Source organism: Pleurodeles waltl, unplaced genomic scaffold, assembly GCF_031143425.1.
Source record: "Pleurodeles waltl isolate 20211129_DDA unplaced genomic scaffold, aPleWal1.hap1.20221129 scaffold_73, whole genome shotgun sequence".
NCBI lineage: Eukaryota > Metazoa > Chordata > Amphibia > Caudata > Salamandridae > Pleurodeles > Pleurodeles waltl.
The window spans coordinates 37,609-55,957 of record NW_027150394.1 but is presented as its reverse complement, the minus strand read 5'-3'; the positions used below and the strand labels follow the sequence as shown (position 1 = coordinate 55,957).

Below are 18,349 nucleotides of genomic sequence, written 5' to 3'. Positions count from 1 at the left end.
TTCAAACACACAATCTTAAAATCAACTTTACTAAAAGATGCATTTTTTAATTGTGAGCTCAGACACCCCAACCTCCACATGTCCATCCGCTCCCAAAGGGAACATACACTTTAATCAGATTTAAAGGTAGGCCCCATGTTAACCTATGAGAGGGACAGGCCTTGCAACAGTGAAACACAAATTTAGCAATAGTTCACAGGACATATAGTAATGTTTTTATATGTCCTACCTTAAACATACACTGCACCCTGCCTTTGGGGCTACCTAGGGCCTACCTTAAGGGTGCCTTACATGTAAGAAAAGGGAAGGTTTAGGCCTGGCAAGTAGGTACACTTGCCAAGTCGAATTTACAGTTAAAACTGCACACATAGACACTGCGGTGGCAGGTCTGAGACATGATTACAGAGCTACTTATGTGGGTGGCACAACCAGTGCTGCAGGCCCACTAGTAGCATTTGATTTACAGGCCCTGGGCACCTCTAATGCACTGTACTAGGGACTTACTAATACATCAAATATGCCAATCATGGACAAGCCAATTACGTACATATTTTGTAAAGGAGCACTTGCACTTTAGCATTGGTTAGCAGTGGTAAAGTGCCCAGAGTAACAAACAGCAAAATCAGAGTCGAGCACACAACAATCTGGGGAACAGAGGCAAAAAGTTAAGGGAGACCACGCCAAGGATGAAAAGTCTAACACCTAGTTTATGATGCTTAGGTACCCAGGGCATTGGGATTCCAGTGGGTTCCTATGGACTGCAGCATTTTTTTTTTTTTTTGCCACCCATAGGGAGCCCGTGCAGAGGCTTCTGCAGGCTGCAATGGCAGTCATGTAGAAGCGTCAAAGGTGCATGCACCCTTTCACTGCCATTTACACAGCCCCAGGTCACTTATAAGTTACCCTTATTGCATGCCTTCCACCCCTGAAGGCTGGGTGCAGAGTACCTGTGTATGAGGGCACCCCTGCATTAGCAGAGGTGCCCCCACGACCTCTAGGACCATTTTCACAGACTTCATGATTGCGGAACGCCATATTGTATATTTATTGTAATAGTATTTATATAACGCTTACTACCCCTGACGCGGCGCCAAAGCGCTTTTCGGTGAGTAGCACGCAACTCCGAAGCCCAACAGGAATTAGTATTGGATTAGTATAGGGAAATATGAGTTCAGTTTTAGTATTTTTATGAGTTAATTTGAGCAGCGGAAATGTGAGTTTATTAGTTGGATTGACTAGAGTAATGGAAAGATTGAGGAGGGAAGAATCAAGAAGTGTTAATTGGGAGTTTATAGTAATAGGATGATATAGGAAAGTACCATCTTGCCTGCCATGTTACCCCCATTTTTACTTGTATGTCAGTTTGTTTTTGCCTGTCTCACTGGGATCCTGCTAGCCAGGACCCCCGTGCTCATAGTTTGTGGCCTGAATGTGAGTCCCTGTGTAGTGACTGTCACTGAGGCTCTGCTAACCAGAACCTCAGTGCTTATGCTCTCTCTGCCTTTAAAATTGTCACTATAGGCTAGTGATGATTTTCACCAATTCTAATTGGCACACTGGAGCACCCTTATAATTCCCTAGTATATGGTACCCAGGGTATTGGGGTTCCAGGAGATCCCTATGGGCTGCAGCATTTCTTTTGCCACCCACAGGGAGCTCAGACAAATCTTTACACAGGACTGCCACTGCAGCCTGAGTGAAATAACGTCCACATTATTTCACAGCCATTTACACTTAACTTATATAACTTATAAGTCACCTATATGTCTAACCCTCACTTGGTGAAGGTTGGGTGCAAAGTTACTAAGTGTGAGCGCACCCTGGCACTAGCCAAGCTGCCCCCACATAGTTTAGGGCAATTTCCCTGGAATTTGGGAGTGCGGGGACACCATTACACCCGTGCATTACATATATGTCAATACCTATATGTAGCTTCACAATGGTAACTCTGAATATGGCCATGTAACATGTCTAAGATCATGGAATTGACCCCCATGCCAAATCTGGTATTGGGGTGCCAATTCCATGCATCCCAGGGGCTCCAGCATGGACACCGGTTACTGCCAAACCAGCTCTCTGGGGTTTTCACTGCAGCTACCGCTGCTGCCAACCCACAGACAAGCTTCTGCCCTCCTGGGGTCTGGGCAGCCCAGTCCCAGGAAGGCAGAACAAAGGATTTCCTCTGAGAGAGGGCGTTACACCCTCTCCCTTTGGAAATAGGTGTTAAGGGCTGGGGAAGAGTAGCCTCCCCAGCCTCTGGAAAGGCTTTGAAGGGCACATGGTGCCATCCTGGCATAAACCAGTCTACACCAGTTCAGGGATTCCCCAGCCCCTGCTCTGGCGTGAAACTGGACAAAGGTCTGAAGAGAAGCCCACAGGAGAGACCCTAAATAGCCCTCAGAGGAGGATTGGCCACCTAGTCAGGTAAGCACCTATCAGGAGGGGTCTCTGACATCACCTTCTGGCACTGGCCACTCAGAGGCCTCCAGAGTGCCTTCACACCTCTTCATCCAAGATGGCAGAGGTATGGGACACACTGGAGGAGCTCTGGGCACCACCCCAGGGGTGGTGATGGACCGGGGAGTGGTCACTTCCCTTTCCTTTGTTCAGTTTTGCGCCAGAGCAGGGGCTGGGGGATCCCTGAACTGGTGTAGACTGGCTTATGCAAGGATGGCACCATTTGTGCCCTTCAAAGCCTTTCCAGAGGCTGGGGGAGGCTACTCCTCCCCAGCCCTTAACACCGGTTTCCAAAGGGAGAGGGTGTAATCCTTTGTTCTGCCTTCCTGGGACTGGACAGCGTTAATACACTGTAAAGTATTGCAATATGCCAGTGTTCATGTTTACTTACCATATGTTTCACATATTCACAAGTGAATTTTTAAATTACGTTCATGTTAAAAGTTCTCCACTTACATTCGAGACTGACACACTAACTGATGATTTACGTAGATTAGTTGTACTGTCATGGCATAGACCTTTGAATGCCCCTGATGTATGCTCGATATTTATTTATATATTTTTTTTTTTTTTTTGTGGAGGTCAACTTGAATCTTCTTATCCTTTTAACCCCGTTCTAATAGTTTGGGAATTTGTGTTTTACAATTGTACCATCAAAATGGATAGATTTCTTTGCCTGCATGCTACAAATATACCTTGATTACAAGTAGGGGTGTGGAATTTAACAAACTATCTACATGTCCTTGGGACAGGGTGCGTCATAAATCTAGTTGTTTTTATAAAAAAAAAAAAATTGTCCGTTCCATTTAGTATGACAACAAATTATGGCAGCAATTTCATTATATAAGAGCTCTTGTAATAACCTCTGATTATGCTACAGCTCATGCTGTAGTACAGATTGAATATTATCAATTTCCTTCATTTGCCGCCTTCCACAGATCACATATTGGGGCTGGAAGTAGTGGTGGGCAATAGTTCCTGGGTTGAAATGCCCTTTTGAGTCTGTGTAAACATACCAACTTCCATGTTTTAGGGGGTTTCCCAGCTCTTCTCTGATGTTTTGCCATACTGCCAAAGGTTGGAAATTTACTCCTGATAGGGGCAGAAGTAAAACTTCTTCCAGGGTTTGGGGGGGGGGGGGAGGGGGAGTGGTTGGAGGAAAGTGAACTTTTAAACGCTCAACAGATTCGCATGACCAAATCTATGCATGCATATCTGCTTGTGTAAATTCATGCAAGCCGTATATCTGCATTAATGCAAGGACATGTACCATGGGCACACTTTTGTGACTTTAAGAGTTGGGCCCCTAATTAGGTCTGATGTTAACCAAGACATTTTGGTTTTTATTAAAATTCTACACATTTTATTAAATGATGCTTCAAAGAAATGGTACCTACAATTTCACAGTAGTTAAGCAAAGCTTTTTTTCCTTAGTTGCATTTTTTTTTTTTGTGAACATTTTATTAATTTTGAAAGCAAAGAATTAAACTTGCTTTCAGGCTTCTTCAAATATTAGCATCTGATTGGAGAGCTTTCTGGGAGTATTATACGTAGCTTCATATTGTTAAACTTTGCAAACGTGTGTTTTATAACATGACCGATCTTGGTTATGCCGTCCAACCTTACAACATTTCCTTAGAGCGCTCACCCTAATAATAAAGGCTTTGCATTAATAAACTATAAATATAAGCTTGAATAGCATTAACGTATGAACACAAATATTACCTTAACTGCAGACAATTCCTTTCCCTAGTCCATAATGTGTTTCTGTAAACTAGCAGCCTAAGGGTTTGTGCTGCAAGGGGTTGAGTCTACTTGGCCTAAGTACAAAATAAACAAACTTGTTCTGGTTGTCGAGCTGTATGAATTCCACACCCCTGTATAAGTGGGGATTTTTTTTTTTTTAATTTTTATATTAAAACTCTAACTCAGGTGAACCTTGAACTATTAAGCTTTTTTTTTTTTTTTTAAATAAATTGCTGCAACATTTCTTGATGGCATTCAATTTTACTGAATGTAACTCTATGGAACTTTAAGATCTCCCGTATATGCCTCCTATTAATTATTGAGCCATTGAATTTCTATCTTTTAAATATGGTCTGTTTTCTTGCAGATCCTGTCTGCAACATTTCAATTGTAGCTACACAGTCTGAAAATGGTGTGTTCCTGCACAGCTACATCACAGGAAAAGCCGTCTCTGTAGTTTGGTATCACAATGAGAACAATGTGCCAGCCTCCCAGTTGATGCCTGGTAACCTCAGCCTGCAAATACCCAGAAGAGAAGCGGTCGGATACATAGAGTGCAGAGTGATGTGTGGTGACAGAGGCTGGCAGCACACCGCCTACAATTTCACGAGTGATGGTAAGGCACAAATGTGTTTTTGCTTGTATTTATATGTGAGAAGCTCGGTCCTTATCTTTACTGTGGTATTTTATAAACTTAGTTTGACATTTGCTAAAGAATTTGCTCCAGTTGATGTTTGTGTGGTGATGGCTCATTGCTCAATAGAAGTCCCCATGCATTGGGTCCCATTGTCCTTGGTTTGATCTGTTCCTGTTGGGGCAATAGACCCAGCCACACAAATGGGCCAGCATTTCTATCGACACAGATGGGGCAATGCTGTGTGGTAGGAATTTTGTGGATTCCTGCACAAAGAGCTCAAGTCATTGATCGACAGTTTCAAGCAACAAAGGGTGCAGGTGGGGATTGTTCAGCAGTCTAAACTGGAAATTCTTTAAGGGACAATCTTGGATTTTTGTTTCAGTTGAAAAGGCCAATGACCGTCTACAATTTATACATCTCATGCTGAGGGGGAGGAGGAGAGTAATTGGGAATGGGCAAGAGCACTTGAAGCACTTAGGTGCATCTTCTCTTCTATTTCTGTTTTTGATTTAGTGTCTTCTTCACCATATGTGGCTCTCACCCAACTGAAACATAATTTATTTCCTGATATTATATTGCGTTTTTGCACTTGTCTGGTTAGTTTGCTCTGCAATTCCTCCTTGTCATCACCATTGGACCTTCAAGACTGAATTAAGTAACAGACCTGGTTTTGGTAGCAGATGTGGAGCAGGCTGCCTCTAAGGTGCTTTCTGTAGGAGATCATGTCCCCTGGCCAGTTTCATGAGATCACTGAGACCAGGGAATGGGCACAACGGGCCAGGAGTGTGGTAGGATCCATTTTTCTATCAATGGAAAGTCACACTCATTGATTTGAAATATGTAATGTGGACATAGTTTGACATGAGTATATTTCTAGCACTTGCTACCCCTAATGTATAATAACTTGATTCTCACTGCATAATGAAAAGTATTGATGTGCAGTCTGAGTGAGCCCAGGAAACCCCGGATGAAGGTGGAAAAGGGCTGCCTCTGGGTGGAAGAAGCCGAAGATTCTGCAACAACGAAAAGGGCTAGGAACTTCTCCTTTGGATGGAAGATGTCCCACGGCGTGCTGAATGTTGCAGAAGTGTTTCCATGCAGAAATACCGCAAACAAGCCTTGCTAGCTGCAAGGGTCGCAGTAGAGGTTTTTGGCTGCTGTTGGGGACCAGGAAGGACCAGGATGTCGCCCCTTGGAGGAGGAGACCGAGGGGGCTCTCAGCAACTCAGAGCCCCCGCAGAAGCAGGCAGCACCTGCAGAAGTACTGGAACAGGCACTTGGAAGAGGAGTGAACCGGAGTCCACCCGAAGACACAAAAGGGAGTCCCATGACACCGGAGGACAACACAGAAGGTTGTGCACTGCAGGTTAGCGTGTCGGGACCCAGGCTTGGCTGTGCACGAAGGAAATCCTAGAAGAGTGCACAGGAGCCGGAGCAGCTGCAAATCACGCGGTACCCCGCAATGCAGTCTAGCGTGGGGAGGCACGGACTTACCTCCACCAAACTTGGACTGAAGAGTCACTGGCCTGTGGGAGTCACTTGGACAGTTGCTGAGTTCCAGGGACCACGCTCGTCGTGCTGAGAGGGGACCCAGAGGACCGATGATGCAGTCTTTTGTTGCCTGCGGTTGCAGGGGGAAGATTCCGTCGACCCACAGGAGATTTCTTCAGAGCTCCTGGTGCATGCACCACCAGGAAACAGTTGAGAAGGCGGCTGGATCAGCGATACAAGGTTGCAGTAGTCGTCTTTGCTACTTTGTTGCGGTTTTGCAGACGTCCTGAGTAGTCCGTGGTCGATCCTTTGACAGAAGGTGAAGAGAGAGATGCAGAGGAACTCTGGTGAGCTCTTGCATTCGGTATCTGAAGAATTCCCCAAAGCAGAGACCCCAAATAGCCAGAAAAGGTTTGGCTACCTAGGAAGGAGGATAGGCTAGTAAGAAAGGTAAGAGCCTATCCGAAGGAATCTGACGTCACCTGATGGCACTGGCCACTCAGAGCAGTCCAGTGTGCCAGCAACACCTCTGTTTCCAAGATGGCAGAGGTCTGGAGCACACTGGAGGAGCTCTGGGCACCTCCCCTGGGAGGTGCAGGTCAGGGGAGTGGTCACTCCCCTTTCCTTTGTCCAGTTTCGCGCCAGAGCAGGGCTGGGGAATCCCTGAACCGGTGTAGACTGGCTTATGCAGAGCATTTCCAGAGGCTGGGGGGGAGGCTACTCCTCCCCAGCCCTGACACCTTTTTCCAAAGGGAGAGTGTAAACAAATGGCTCCCTGTTGCAGTTACCCCCCACTTTTTGCCTGATACTGATGCTGACTTGACTGAGAAGTGTGCTGGGACCCTGCTAACCAGGCCCCAGCACCAGTGTTCTTTCACCTAAAATGTACTGTTGTCTCCACAATTGGCACAACCCTGGCACCCAGGTAAGTCCCTTGTAACTGGTACCAAGGGCCCTGATGCCATGGAAGGTCTCTAAGGGCTGCAGCATCTTATGCCACCCTAGGGACCCTTCACTCAGCACAGACACACTGCTTGCCAGCTTGTGTGTGCTGGCGGGGAGAAAATGACTAAGTCGACATGGCACTCCCCTCAGGGTGCCATGCCAACCTCACACTGCCTGTGGCATAGGCAAGTCACCCCTCTAGCAGGCCTTACAGCCCTAAGATAGGGTGCACTATACCACAGGTGAGGGCATATGTGCATGAGCACTATGCCCCTACAGTGTCTAAGCAAAACCTTAGACATTGTAAGTGCAGGGTAGCCATAAGAGTATATGGGCTGGGAGTCTGTTAAAAACTAACTCCACAGCTCCATAATGGCTACACTGAATACTGGGAAGTTTGGTATCAAACTTCTCAGAATAATAAACCCACACTGATGCCAGTGTTGGATTTATTAAAAAATGCACACAGAGGGCATCTTAGAGATGCCCCCTGTATTTTACCCAATTGTTCAGTGCAGGACTGACTGGTCTGTGCCAGCCTGCTGCTGAGACGAGTTTCTGACCCCATGTGGTGAGAGCCTTTGTGCTCTCTGAGGACAGAAACAAAAGCCTGCTCTGGGTGGAGGTGCTTCAGACCTCCCTCCTGCAGGAACTGTAACACCTAGCAGTGAGCCTCAAAGGCTCAGGCTTCGTGTTACAATGCCCCAGGGCACTCCAGCTAGTGGAGATGCCCCCTCCCCTGTACACAGCCCCCACTTCTGGCGGCAAGTCCAGGAGAGATAATGAGAAACAAGGAGGAGTCACTGGCCAGTCAGGACAGCCCCTAAGGTGTCCTGAGCTGAGGTGACTGACTTTTAGAAATCCTCCATCTTGCAGATGGAGGATTCCCCCAATAGGATTAGGAATGTGCCCCCCTCCCCTTAGGGGGGAGGCACAAAGAGGGTGTAGCCACCCTCAAGGATAGTAACCATTGGCTACTGCCCTCCCAGACCTAAACACACCCCTAAATTCAGTATTTTGGGGCTCCCCAGAACAAAGGAACTCAGATTCCTTCCTGCAACCTAAGAAGAGTACTGCTAAGCTGAAAAACCCTGCAGAGAAGACAGACACCAACTGCTTTGGCCCCAGCTCTACCGGCCTGTCTTCCCCACTTCTAAAGACACTGCTCCAGCGACGCTCTCCCCAGAGACCAGCGACCTCTGAATCCTCAGAGGACTGCCCTGCTCTAGAAGGACCAAGAAATCCCAGAGGACAGCGGCTCTGTTCATCCAAGACTGCAACTTTAAAACAACTGCGTTTCCCGCCGGAAGCGTGAAACTTGCTACTCTGCACCTGATGCCCCCGGCTAAACTTGTGGAGAAACACTGCAGGGAGGACTCCCCGGCGACTACGAGACCGTGAGTAGCCAGAGTTGTCCCCCCTGAGCCCCCACAGCGACGCCTGCAGAGGGAATCCCGAGGCTCCCCATGACTGCGATTGCCAGACTCCCAGATCCCGACGCCTGGTAAAGACTCTGCACCGCAGCCCCCAGGACCTGAAAGATTGGAACTCCAGCGCAGGAGTGACCCCCAGGAGGCCCTCTCCCTTGCCCAGGTGGTGGCTACCCCGAGGAGCCCCCCCCCCCCCCCCCCCCCGCCTGCCTGCATTGCTGAAGAGACCCCTTGGTCTCCCATTGAAATCAATTGGAAACCCGACGCGTGTTTGCACACTGCACCCGGCCGCCCCGTGCTGCTGAGGGTGTACTTTCTGTGCTGACTTGTGTCTCCCCAAACTTGAACCCCGTAGGTGGTTTACTTACCTGCAAGAACTAACTAACTCTTACTCCCCCCAGGAACTGTTGCAAATTGCACTGTCTAGTTTTAAAATAGCTATATGTGAGTTATTTAGAAACTGTGTATGCTATTTTGATTATTCAAAGTTCCTAAAGTACTTACCTGCAATACCTTTCATTTGAAGTATTACATGTAAAATTTGAGCCTGTGGTTCTTAAAATAAACTAAGAAAAGAGATTTATTTTCTATACAAAAACCTATTGGCCTGGAATTGTCTCTGAGTGTGTGTGTTCATTTATTGCCTGTGTGTGTACAACAAAGGCTTAACACTACTCCTTTGATAAGCCTACTTCTCGACCACACTACCACAAAATAATACTAATGCTCTATCTCTTTTTGCCACTATCTTACCTCTAAGGAGAAACCTTGAACTCTGTGCATACTATTCCTTACTTTGAAATAGTGCATACAGAGCCAACTTCCTACAGAGAGGGTGTAACACCCTCTCTCTGAGGAAGTCCTTTGTTCTGCCTTCCTGGGCCTGGCCGGACCCCAGGAGGGCAGAAACCTGTCTGAGAGGTTGGCAGCAGCTGCGGTGAAACCCCGGGAAAGGCAGTTTGGCAGTACCCGGGTCTGTGCTAGAGACTCGGGGGATCATGGAATTGTCTCCCCAATGCCAGAATGGCAATGGGGTGACAATTCCATGATCCTAGACATGTTACATGGCCATGTTCGGAGTTACCATTGTGACGCTATACATAGGTAGTGACCTATGTATAGTGCACACGTGTAATGGTGTCCCCGCACTCACAAAGTCCGGGGATTTTGCCCTGAACGATGTGGGGGCACCTTGGCTAGTGCCAGGGTGCCCACACGCTAAGTAACTTGGCACCCAACCTTCACCAGGTGAAGGTTAGACATATAGGTGACTTATAAGTTACTTAAGTGCAGTGTAAAATGGCTGTGAAATAATGTGGGCATTATTTCACTCAGGCTGCAGTGGCAGGCCTGTGTAAGAATTGTCAGAGCTCCCTATGGGTGGCAAAAGAAATGCTGCAGCCCATAGGGATCTCCTGGAACCCAAATACCCTGGGTGCCTCAGTACCATATACTAGGGAATTATACGGGTGTTCCAGTATGCCAATGTGAATTGGTAAAATTGGTCAATAGCCTGTTAGTGACAATTTGGAAAGCAGAGAGAGCATAACCACTGAGGTTCTGGTTAGCAGAGCCTCAGTGAGACAGTTAGGCATCACACAGGGAACACATGCATATAGGCCACAAACTTATGAGCACTGGGGTCCTGGCTAGCATGATCCCAGTGAGACAGTGAAAACACCCTGACATATACTCACAAACAGGCCAAAAGGCTAGAAAGAGGCTACCTTCCTACAGTCTCCTCTTCTGGAATAGATTTTGCATGCTGTTCAGTAGGGAGGGCAACTATTGAAATATGCCAGTACTTTAGGACGTGGCACAGATTCCCCTTTTGTGGATGTAAAAAAAAAAAAAAAAATGCTGATTAGGAAGTCATCCAGAGGACCATAGTCTACTTTCAATTTTTTTTTTTTTAAACTCCACCCGTTTCCTTTAAGGAAAACAGAATGAATTAAAAGAAATGATGTAGTAAATTGTATCTTGCATACCATCATTAATGCAGCTGTCCCTAAATTTAGTGAATTACAATTTTGCGACTTACCTCAAGAATATTTAGGAGGTAAGTTGGATTGCAAACCACTCTGATTCTGAATTCTGTTAACTGACCGATTTGTATGTAGGTCAGCTCTCAAAATTCCACACTGGGGATAACATTCTGCCGGACTCTACACCGACATTCCATAGGATATAATGGACTCGTAATACGGCTGGTGGTAAATCCGTCACTTTTCCGTCACTTTTGGGACGGATTAACACCTCCTCCAAAGTTAGAATAACCCCCTTAGTCCCATAATGGATTGTTCTGAAGACACTTGGATTGGCAGACTGCATCGCTCTGGCCACAGAAGCCAACCAAGTTCCCGGTACAAGTCAAAACCAACAAGCAAGTGGAAGGATGGCACAACACCTGCAAGCCACATTAGGCCGAAGATACTCTACCCTACACCAAATCCTCAGAAAAGAGCAAAGCTACCAAGACCTTAGACTAGAATAATTTATAACCCAAATTAAACCTAAGATTTCTATAAAAAAAAAAATGTACCAGATGGTGCAATGTGAAGTAAACATCTGTTCAAAAAAGCAAACAATCCAACAAACACTAAAAACCAACAGGAACCATCATATACAAAAACCTATAATTATTTTTAAACATTACTTGCGTAACCTTGTATAATTAACAGTCTGTATTAAAAATAAAACATGGTACAGTAAGAAGACTAAAATGAAATGTAATATAAAATAATAAATAACTTCATAACCATAGTAATACAAAATGTCAAAATTGAAAAACAATATAATTTCATAACTTACAAAACGCACTTCATTTAAAATCACATACCATTCTTGTTTCTGCAGGCAGTGCATTATCAGTGAAAACAAAACACAACACGCTGGAAAGAATAAGGCCCTCATTACAACTTCGGTCTTACTCCAAGACCGCAGAAGCTGCGTGCGCCAGTATACCGCCAGTGATGGCGGTATATCTGGCTCCCTATTATGACTTTTTCGCTGGGCCAGCAGACGGTAACAGTGTTTCCGTCCGCTGGCGCAGTGGAAAAGTCACATCAACATTGCACCCGGCTCGTAATAGAGCTGGTGGCAAGGTTGATGCGCAGCGGGTGCAGTAGCACCTGTCGTGCATTTCGCTGCCCAAAATTCGGGCATTGAAATGCGCGATGGGGCTGCGTCTGGGGGCCCCTGCACTGCCCATGCCAAGTGCATGGGCAGTGCAGGGGGCACCTAAAGTCCCCCTTACTGCCAGCCTTTCCATGGCGGAGTTTACCACCATGAACAGGCTGGCGGTTGGGGATTATGACCGCCAGGCGGAAGCCTTGCGGTATGTTGGAGGGGCTGGCGGTATGCTATTGCTCCACTGTCATAATAGGTGGCGGAACACCACCAGCCTGTTAGCAGTGTTACCGCCAGCTTACCACCGGCCGCCAAATGTCGTAATGAGGCCCTAACCGTCTAACCAGTCTTTAATAAAAAAAAGTATAGGAGGCAGCACAACAAGTAATCAAAAACAATTATCATTTCCTGATTAAAATTCCTGCTCAAATTGAGGTCAGTTGGGGTGTTATTCTAAATATAATAAAATTCCAGCAGTTCGTCACTCTAGACCCTTGTTCAGTGAAGTTACACTTAAGTGATTGAAAGTATTCACTTTGCCAACCCCTTTCTAGAGAAGCAGATGTTGGTGCATTATGTAACATATCAGTGCATGATGTGCTATTTGAACATATATGTTAAACAATAGGAGCACATCATTGTTTTCACATATATTATTACTAAAGGTTGACTTCTTGAAGCACAAGAGGTGACTTGTACCCTGTGGTATCTTGATCCCGCAGAATGTTTAAAATGATTCCCATGTATCTTCAGTCAGTGAAAAAAGAAGCATTAAATGGAAGCTCCTGGCTGTACCAGTATGATGAGCTCTGTCAATTTGATCATAAAGAATAATTCTGATGATGGAGATTGGACACTTCTCCCCTGTTGGTTGGAGGAGGGGTTGTGACTTGGCCGTATGCACTCTTAGTATTGATGCCTGCAGTGCTTCCAGTCTCTCTAATGATTGATATCACTGCAATGAACCAGTCATCATGCGCAGACCTTATTGATGTTTCTTCCTATTATAGGCAGACAGCCACAGTCTCGCGAGAGGTTGGTTTTGCTCTCCCCAGTCATCTTTGTAGTTCTACTGGTGCTATTTCTTCTGCTTATAGTTCGGTAAGTGACAAATTTATCAGTAACTAATGCATGCAGTTCAGTCTAAAACTTAACATGTGATTCCATGCGGTCACGGATGGCACGTCTCAGACCCTGCTTTCATGCGTCAGTCCAGTGCCTTTTAAAAGGGGTGGTCAGGATGAAGGTTTTTCTGGTCCAGGATATCAACGGTCCCAATATCTTCTAAATCAGTCCTGAAAGACTTCCTGCTCACCTTATTCTGGTGATAGGGGTATGAACTGTTTCCACTGCCTCCTTGATCAGACGCTGGACCTTTTCCCATTGGTCTCTGTAGAGCACCCCATGGTTAGTCTGACGCTTAACTTGAAAGCATCCCTTGTGTTCTGGCTGCAAATAGTAGACTGTGCATGTGACCTGTAAGGTGGACAAAACCTTTCAGGTCCAATTGAACTTTGTCTTAGAATGTCATTACTTATGTAAATGGCCTCTCAAGATGCCTGACTTTGTCAGGTATGAACTGTTTTCAAGCTGGAAAAATTAAGCCCTCAATCACTGGTATTTCATGCTGTGGCGTTGAGCTGACTCTAATGATTGTCTCAGAAGTGCCATAGGATGGTTCAGGCATTAGCATGGAATGAAACCTCCACACACACGCAGAAAAGTTTGAGTTTTGATGAGGGGTTTGGGATTGAGGTGCTAGATGACCTGCTGCAATGTGTTTTAAAAGAAATCATCTTTGCCAAAATAAACCATGTGCTTGCATGGCCCAGACAGCGTATAATCTCAAATTGTCGATTCCTACATAATTGTGGAAATTAAAAAGGAACAGTCAACCTTGACACTCTCACAAGTGATGATCACAGTACTTTGGTATCCAAAGTGGCAAACATCCCCTAGCAAGTTCTACCACCAAGAAGGGTGTTCAACTTTGACCCTAAATAAAAACGACCTTTCGGCACCAGTGTTATGTTGTTGCATTTTGTATAGCGCCAAACTAACCGAAGACTTTGTGGCTCTGAGAAGGACTCTAGCCTCATAGCAAGCAAGAAGAAACTGGATCACAGAGAATATTTATTTTAAAAAAAAAAGGGAAATAAAATTAAAAAACTAAAAAAGCCAGGTTTTGATGGCTTTCCGAAATTACAACTCCTGCCTAATCACCCGGATGTTGAGGGGAAGCGAGTTCCACAATTTGGCTCCCTGATATTTCATCGATCTCCCTCCCCATCTTGTTTTTCTTACTTTGGGGAGTACAACTAAGGCTTTGGAAGAAGGGGCCAGATGTAGGAAGCGTTTTGCATGGCACAAACTGCAAAAATGAAAACTGCGATTTTCACAGTTTGCGCCATGCAAAACGCGCATCGCGATGCACATTCACATTTTGTGAGTCACTACTGACTCGCAAAATGCAAATGTGACTTGCAAATAGGAAGGGGTGTTCCCTTCCTATTTGCGACTCGCACCGTGATGCAGAATTGCTTTGTGACCGCGAACGCGCTCGTAAAGAAATTCGCAGTTACCACCAGTGTCACACTGGTGGTAACCCATTTGCAAAAGGGAAGGGGTCCCCATTGGACCCCTTCCTCTTTGTGAATGTCGCCATTAATGTTTTTTCAGAGCAGGCAGTGGTCCAATCGACCACTGCCTACCCTGAAAAAACAAATGTTGTTTTTTTTTTTTTTGTTGTTTTTTTTTGTTTTGCAACTCATTTTCCTTTAAGGAAAACGGGCTGCAATACAAAAAAAAAACTGCTTTATTCAAAAAGCAGTCAGACATGGAGGTCTGCTGTCTCCAGCAGGCCACCATCCCTGTGAGTGCAGGGCATCTCAGTGGGATTGCAAAATGTGACCCACCTCATTCATATTAATGAGGTGGGTCTTTGCGACCCCATTGAGATTTGCAGACTGTGTCTGAGACACCGTTCTGCATGCAATTTCCGATTCGCTAAATTGGATTTTACTACATCTGGCCCAAGATCTTAGAGCTCTAGTAGGGGCATAAAATGAAACCAAGTTTTTCAATTGATGTGGGCCCCTATTATATAGGGTTCTGTGAAAGATGCACAAAGATTTAAACTTAATTCTTCTCCCTACTGACAACCAATGCAGGGTGGTCAGCGCTTGCTTGGCCGATGTATGCTTTGGCATATTAAACAATAACCGAGCAGCCGCATTTTGTACTGTTTGCAAATTCTTGATGACATATTCCGGCGAGCCCAGAAAAAGACTATTACCATAATCAAGCCTAGATAAAATAAGGGCCCGTACCGTAAGTCTTCTAGCCAGGGGAGGAAGCAAGCCAATGACCTTTCGGAGTAACCTTAATAATCCAAAACAGGAGGCGGAGAGCATCCTAGCTTGGTCCTCTAGTGTTCATTTTGAATCTAACCAAATTCCTAGGGCTTTAATATGATCTTTTGGGGGAGGTAAATGTTCCAGCTGGATACCCGGCAGAATATTATTCGTTGGGTTGGAAAGCTTTCCCAGGAACATTGTCTGTCTTTTCTTTGAGTTGGAGCCTGCTGTCGGTCATCCAACTCGAAACAGCTTGCATGCAAGCTGGCAAAGCAGAGTTATCTACAGCCTTCACCGGAGAAAGACACCACCAACTGCGTGTCATTGGCATAGGATATCAGGGACAAACCAAAAGGTTCCACTAAATCTGCTAGAGGAGCCATATAAATATTAAAAAGAGTAGGACTCAAAGATGAGCCCTGGTGTACCCCACAATGTAATCTAAACTGCTCCGACAAAGAGCAATCTAATACCTGAAAGGATTTCTTTTGAAGGAAAGACCTCATCCATTTAAGTGCCTGGCCTTTAATTCCAGCTTTTTTCCATTCTTTGGATCAGGAGACCATGATTCCCCGTATCCAATGCAGCACTTAAATCCAGCATTATGATGGCTGTTGCCAGTCCCTGATCCATCCGTTTTCTAGCCTCTTCTGTAACCGCTATCATAGCTGATTCTGTGCAATGGGCAGGTCTAAAGCCCATTTGCGTGGGATGCAGGATATCATGATCTTCAAGAAAGCTAGAAATGTGCGTATTGACATGTTTGTCAATTATTTTTGCCATAACTGGAAGAAGTGATATCAGCCTATAGTTTTTTAAATCGGCCCCATCTAGGTTGTTTTTTTTTGTTTTTTTTTAGCAGGTGTTCGACCACTGCATGCTTCTATTGTTCGGGGGCACTGCTCCTTTGTAAGGAGCTGTTCAGAAGCTCCATTATAACAGATGTTGTGGCAGGTGCTCCCAAAGTTAGTATGTAAGGGGGAGCAGGATCTAGAGGAGAACCCGATTTCAGTTTGCCCAGAAGCAAAGCAGTGCTTTCCTCTGAAATAGGTGAAAAACACTGTAAAATTGCTGAGCCATCATTACTATCACTGGTCTGCTCAGACATTCTCCTCTTCCCCTGGGAAGTTCTTATAGATATCCTCAATCTTCTGTAGGAAATATGTGGCTAAGTTGTTACTATGTTCCTCTGAAGCTTCCGTTGCTTCAGGGCAGATAGGAAAGTAAAGCATCTCCTTCAATACCCGAAAGATTTCTTTCGGGGATCCTGATGCCTGTTCGATCTTATCCCCATACTAGGCGGCTTGAGCTAGCCTTATATCTCCATGATAATGCCTAATTGCTTGTCTGTACTCTTCCCTATCTTCCTGTTTTAAGGATTTCCTCCATTTCCTCTCTAAACGCCTACAATTCCTCTTCAGTGTTGTCAAATGAGGGGAAAACCACAAGGTTTTGTCCCTTCTCCTGTACCCGGAAAAATCCTTATAAAGGAGCAGAGTATCAAGACAACTAGTAATCCAGTCATTAAAGAGTGGTGTCCATATAATTATCCCTCACATAGTCTTCTTTCCTGTTCGTTAGCACTTTAATCCACTCTTCCTCCTTGAGATTGTGCCGTTTCCTTGCCCTCCTTCATATAGGCTGTTGGAAGCCCGGTCCCAGGGGAAACTCAATTTTTAATGTAATTAAAAAATGATCGGACCAAGCTGACGGGGACAAGGTACTAAGCGAGGGAAGATTACTAAAAACCAAATCAATAGTATGTCCTCTCTCCTGTGTCGGACCGCTAATTAGTTGTTTTAGTCCTAACGCTTCCAAATCGCTCAGCAGACGTTTCGCTGCAGTGCGCTCTAGGTTGTCTACTTGTATGTTAAAATCTCCTCGCACTGTTAAATTTGGTTTCATGCAAATTAAATTCTGCTACTTGATCAGGAAGGGAGTTGAGGAAATCTTCATACGGCCCTTGTGGCCGATACAATAGCACTCCCACCCTACTAACTCCAGCGGATAATGGCTAAAAAGAAAATCCTGTTTAAAAATAACTGCAATCCCCCCTCCCTTACCCGTCGCTCTGTCAAGCCTTGACATAACATACCCTTTAGGTAAAGCTAGGGCAATATCCGGACCTGAACACTCGTGGAGCCAAGTCTCCGTAAGAAAGAGGGCGGCCGGTGACAAATCACTCAATAAAAGATTTATGTCTAACTTTTGTGTGGGTAGGGAGCGGCAATTTATCAGTTGAAGGACTAAACGGTGATTAAGGTGCCGTGTGTCTAAACCTCCCGAGTCAGGAAGGACCCATTTACAAGAGGGACAGGACCAAACACTATTCACTAGGTTTGGGCAAACCTGACCGCTATCCCATGGGCCTTTTCTGAGGTCCCTCAGTTCCGCTGAGGTATATGAGCTTACCATTATCCTTCAAATATAAGGGGTCTGGGCCCGTCCAGGCGCGGACGGGCTTGCCTTTAGCGCGCAGATGGCGTGTCCGCTGCGTGCCCCCCCGGGTCTGAATTATAAAACGTTTGGGTTCCGATCAACTAGACCGACACTAACCCAAAATGGTGGCCAACAATGGGTCTCCGGTGAGTGGGGAAAAATGGAGGGCTCACCTACCAGAAAAATTTGAGTCCCTAAAATTCAAATAAATATTGGCTGTCCCAAAAACACAGGTGCCAGCCAGTAAAGTATAAAATCACTCCCAAAGCTTAAAATACAATCCCATGCAGCCCTCTGACATAGGCTGACAATCCCCCTCTTGTCAAAACTTACAAATCACACCACTGCTTAAATATTACTCCCGTAGCAGCCCTCCTTCTTTGGCTGACAATCTTCCCCTTCCGTAACCTCGGTGATCCATACAATATTGCCTACAAACAGTGGTCTTTGACTGCACAACATCAGTGCTCAGCGTCCCAAAAAGAAAAGCGTAATCGCTCCCAAAAAACTTGATAGCGCTTGGTGTCCATGGAAAGGAAAGTCTTCAGGGGCCTTCGGGTAATGCCATCTCTTGACATCCATACCACCAGAGGCCATTAAATGAGGCTGGAAGTCGTGGAGATGTCGTGCCCCAGCCCTACTAATCCTGCTAGACAGATGAACCCTCAAATTAGCCTAATAGTAGGTAATGCTATCTGTATTTAACCACTGGCTCCATC

At 45.5% G+C, this 18,349-nt stretch overlaps 1 protein-coding gene across 2 annotated transcripts in view; it reads left to right on the top strand.

Annotated features, from left to right (window-relative positions):
* LOC138281246 (uncharacterized) overlaps nucleotides 1-18,349 on the top strand; it is a 76,312-nt gene that overhangs the window by 21,458 nt on the left and 36,505 nt on the right. Inside the window, exons 3-4 of one of the 2 annotated variants that reach the window (XM_069219568.1) lie at nucleotides 4,571-4,819; nucleotides 12,846-12,936. In XM_069219568.1, coding sequence (XP_069075669.1) covers nucleotides 4,571-4,819; nucleotides 12,846-12,936 — 340 coding nt within the window. The remainder of the gene's footprint in view (nucleotides 1-4,570; nucleotides 4,820-12,845; nucleotides 12,937-18,349) is intronic. The other variant, XM_069219569.1, reaches the window with a different exon arrangement.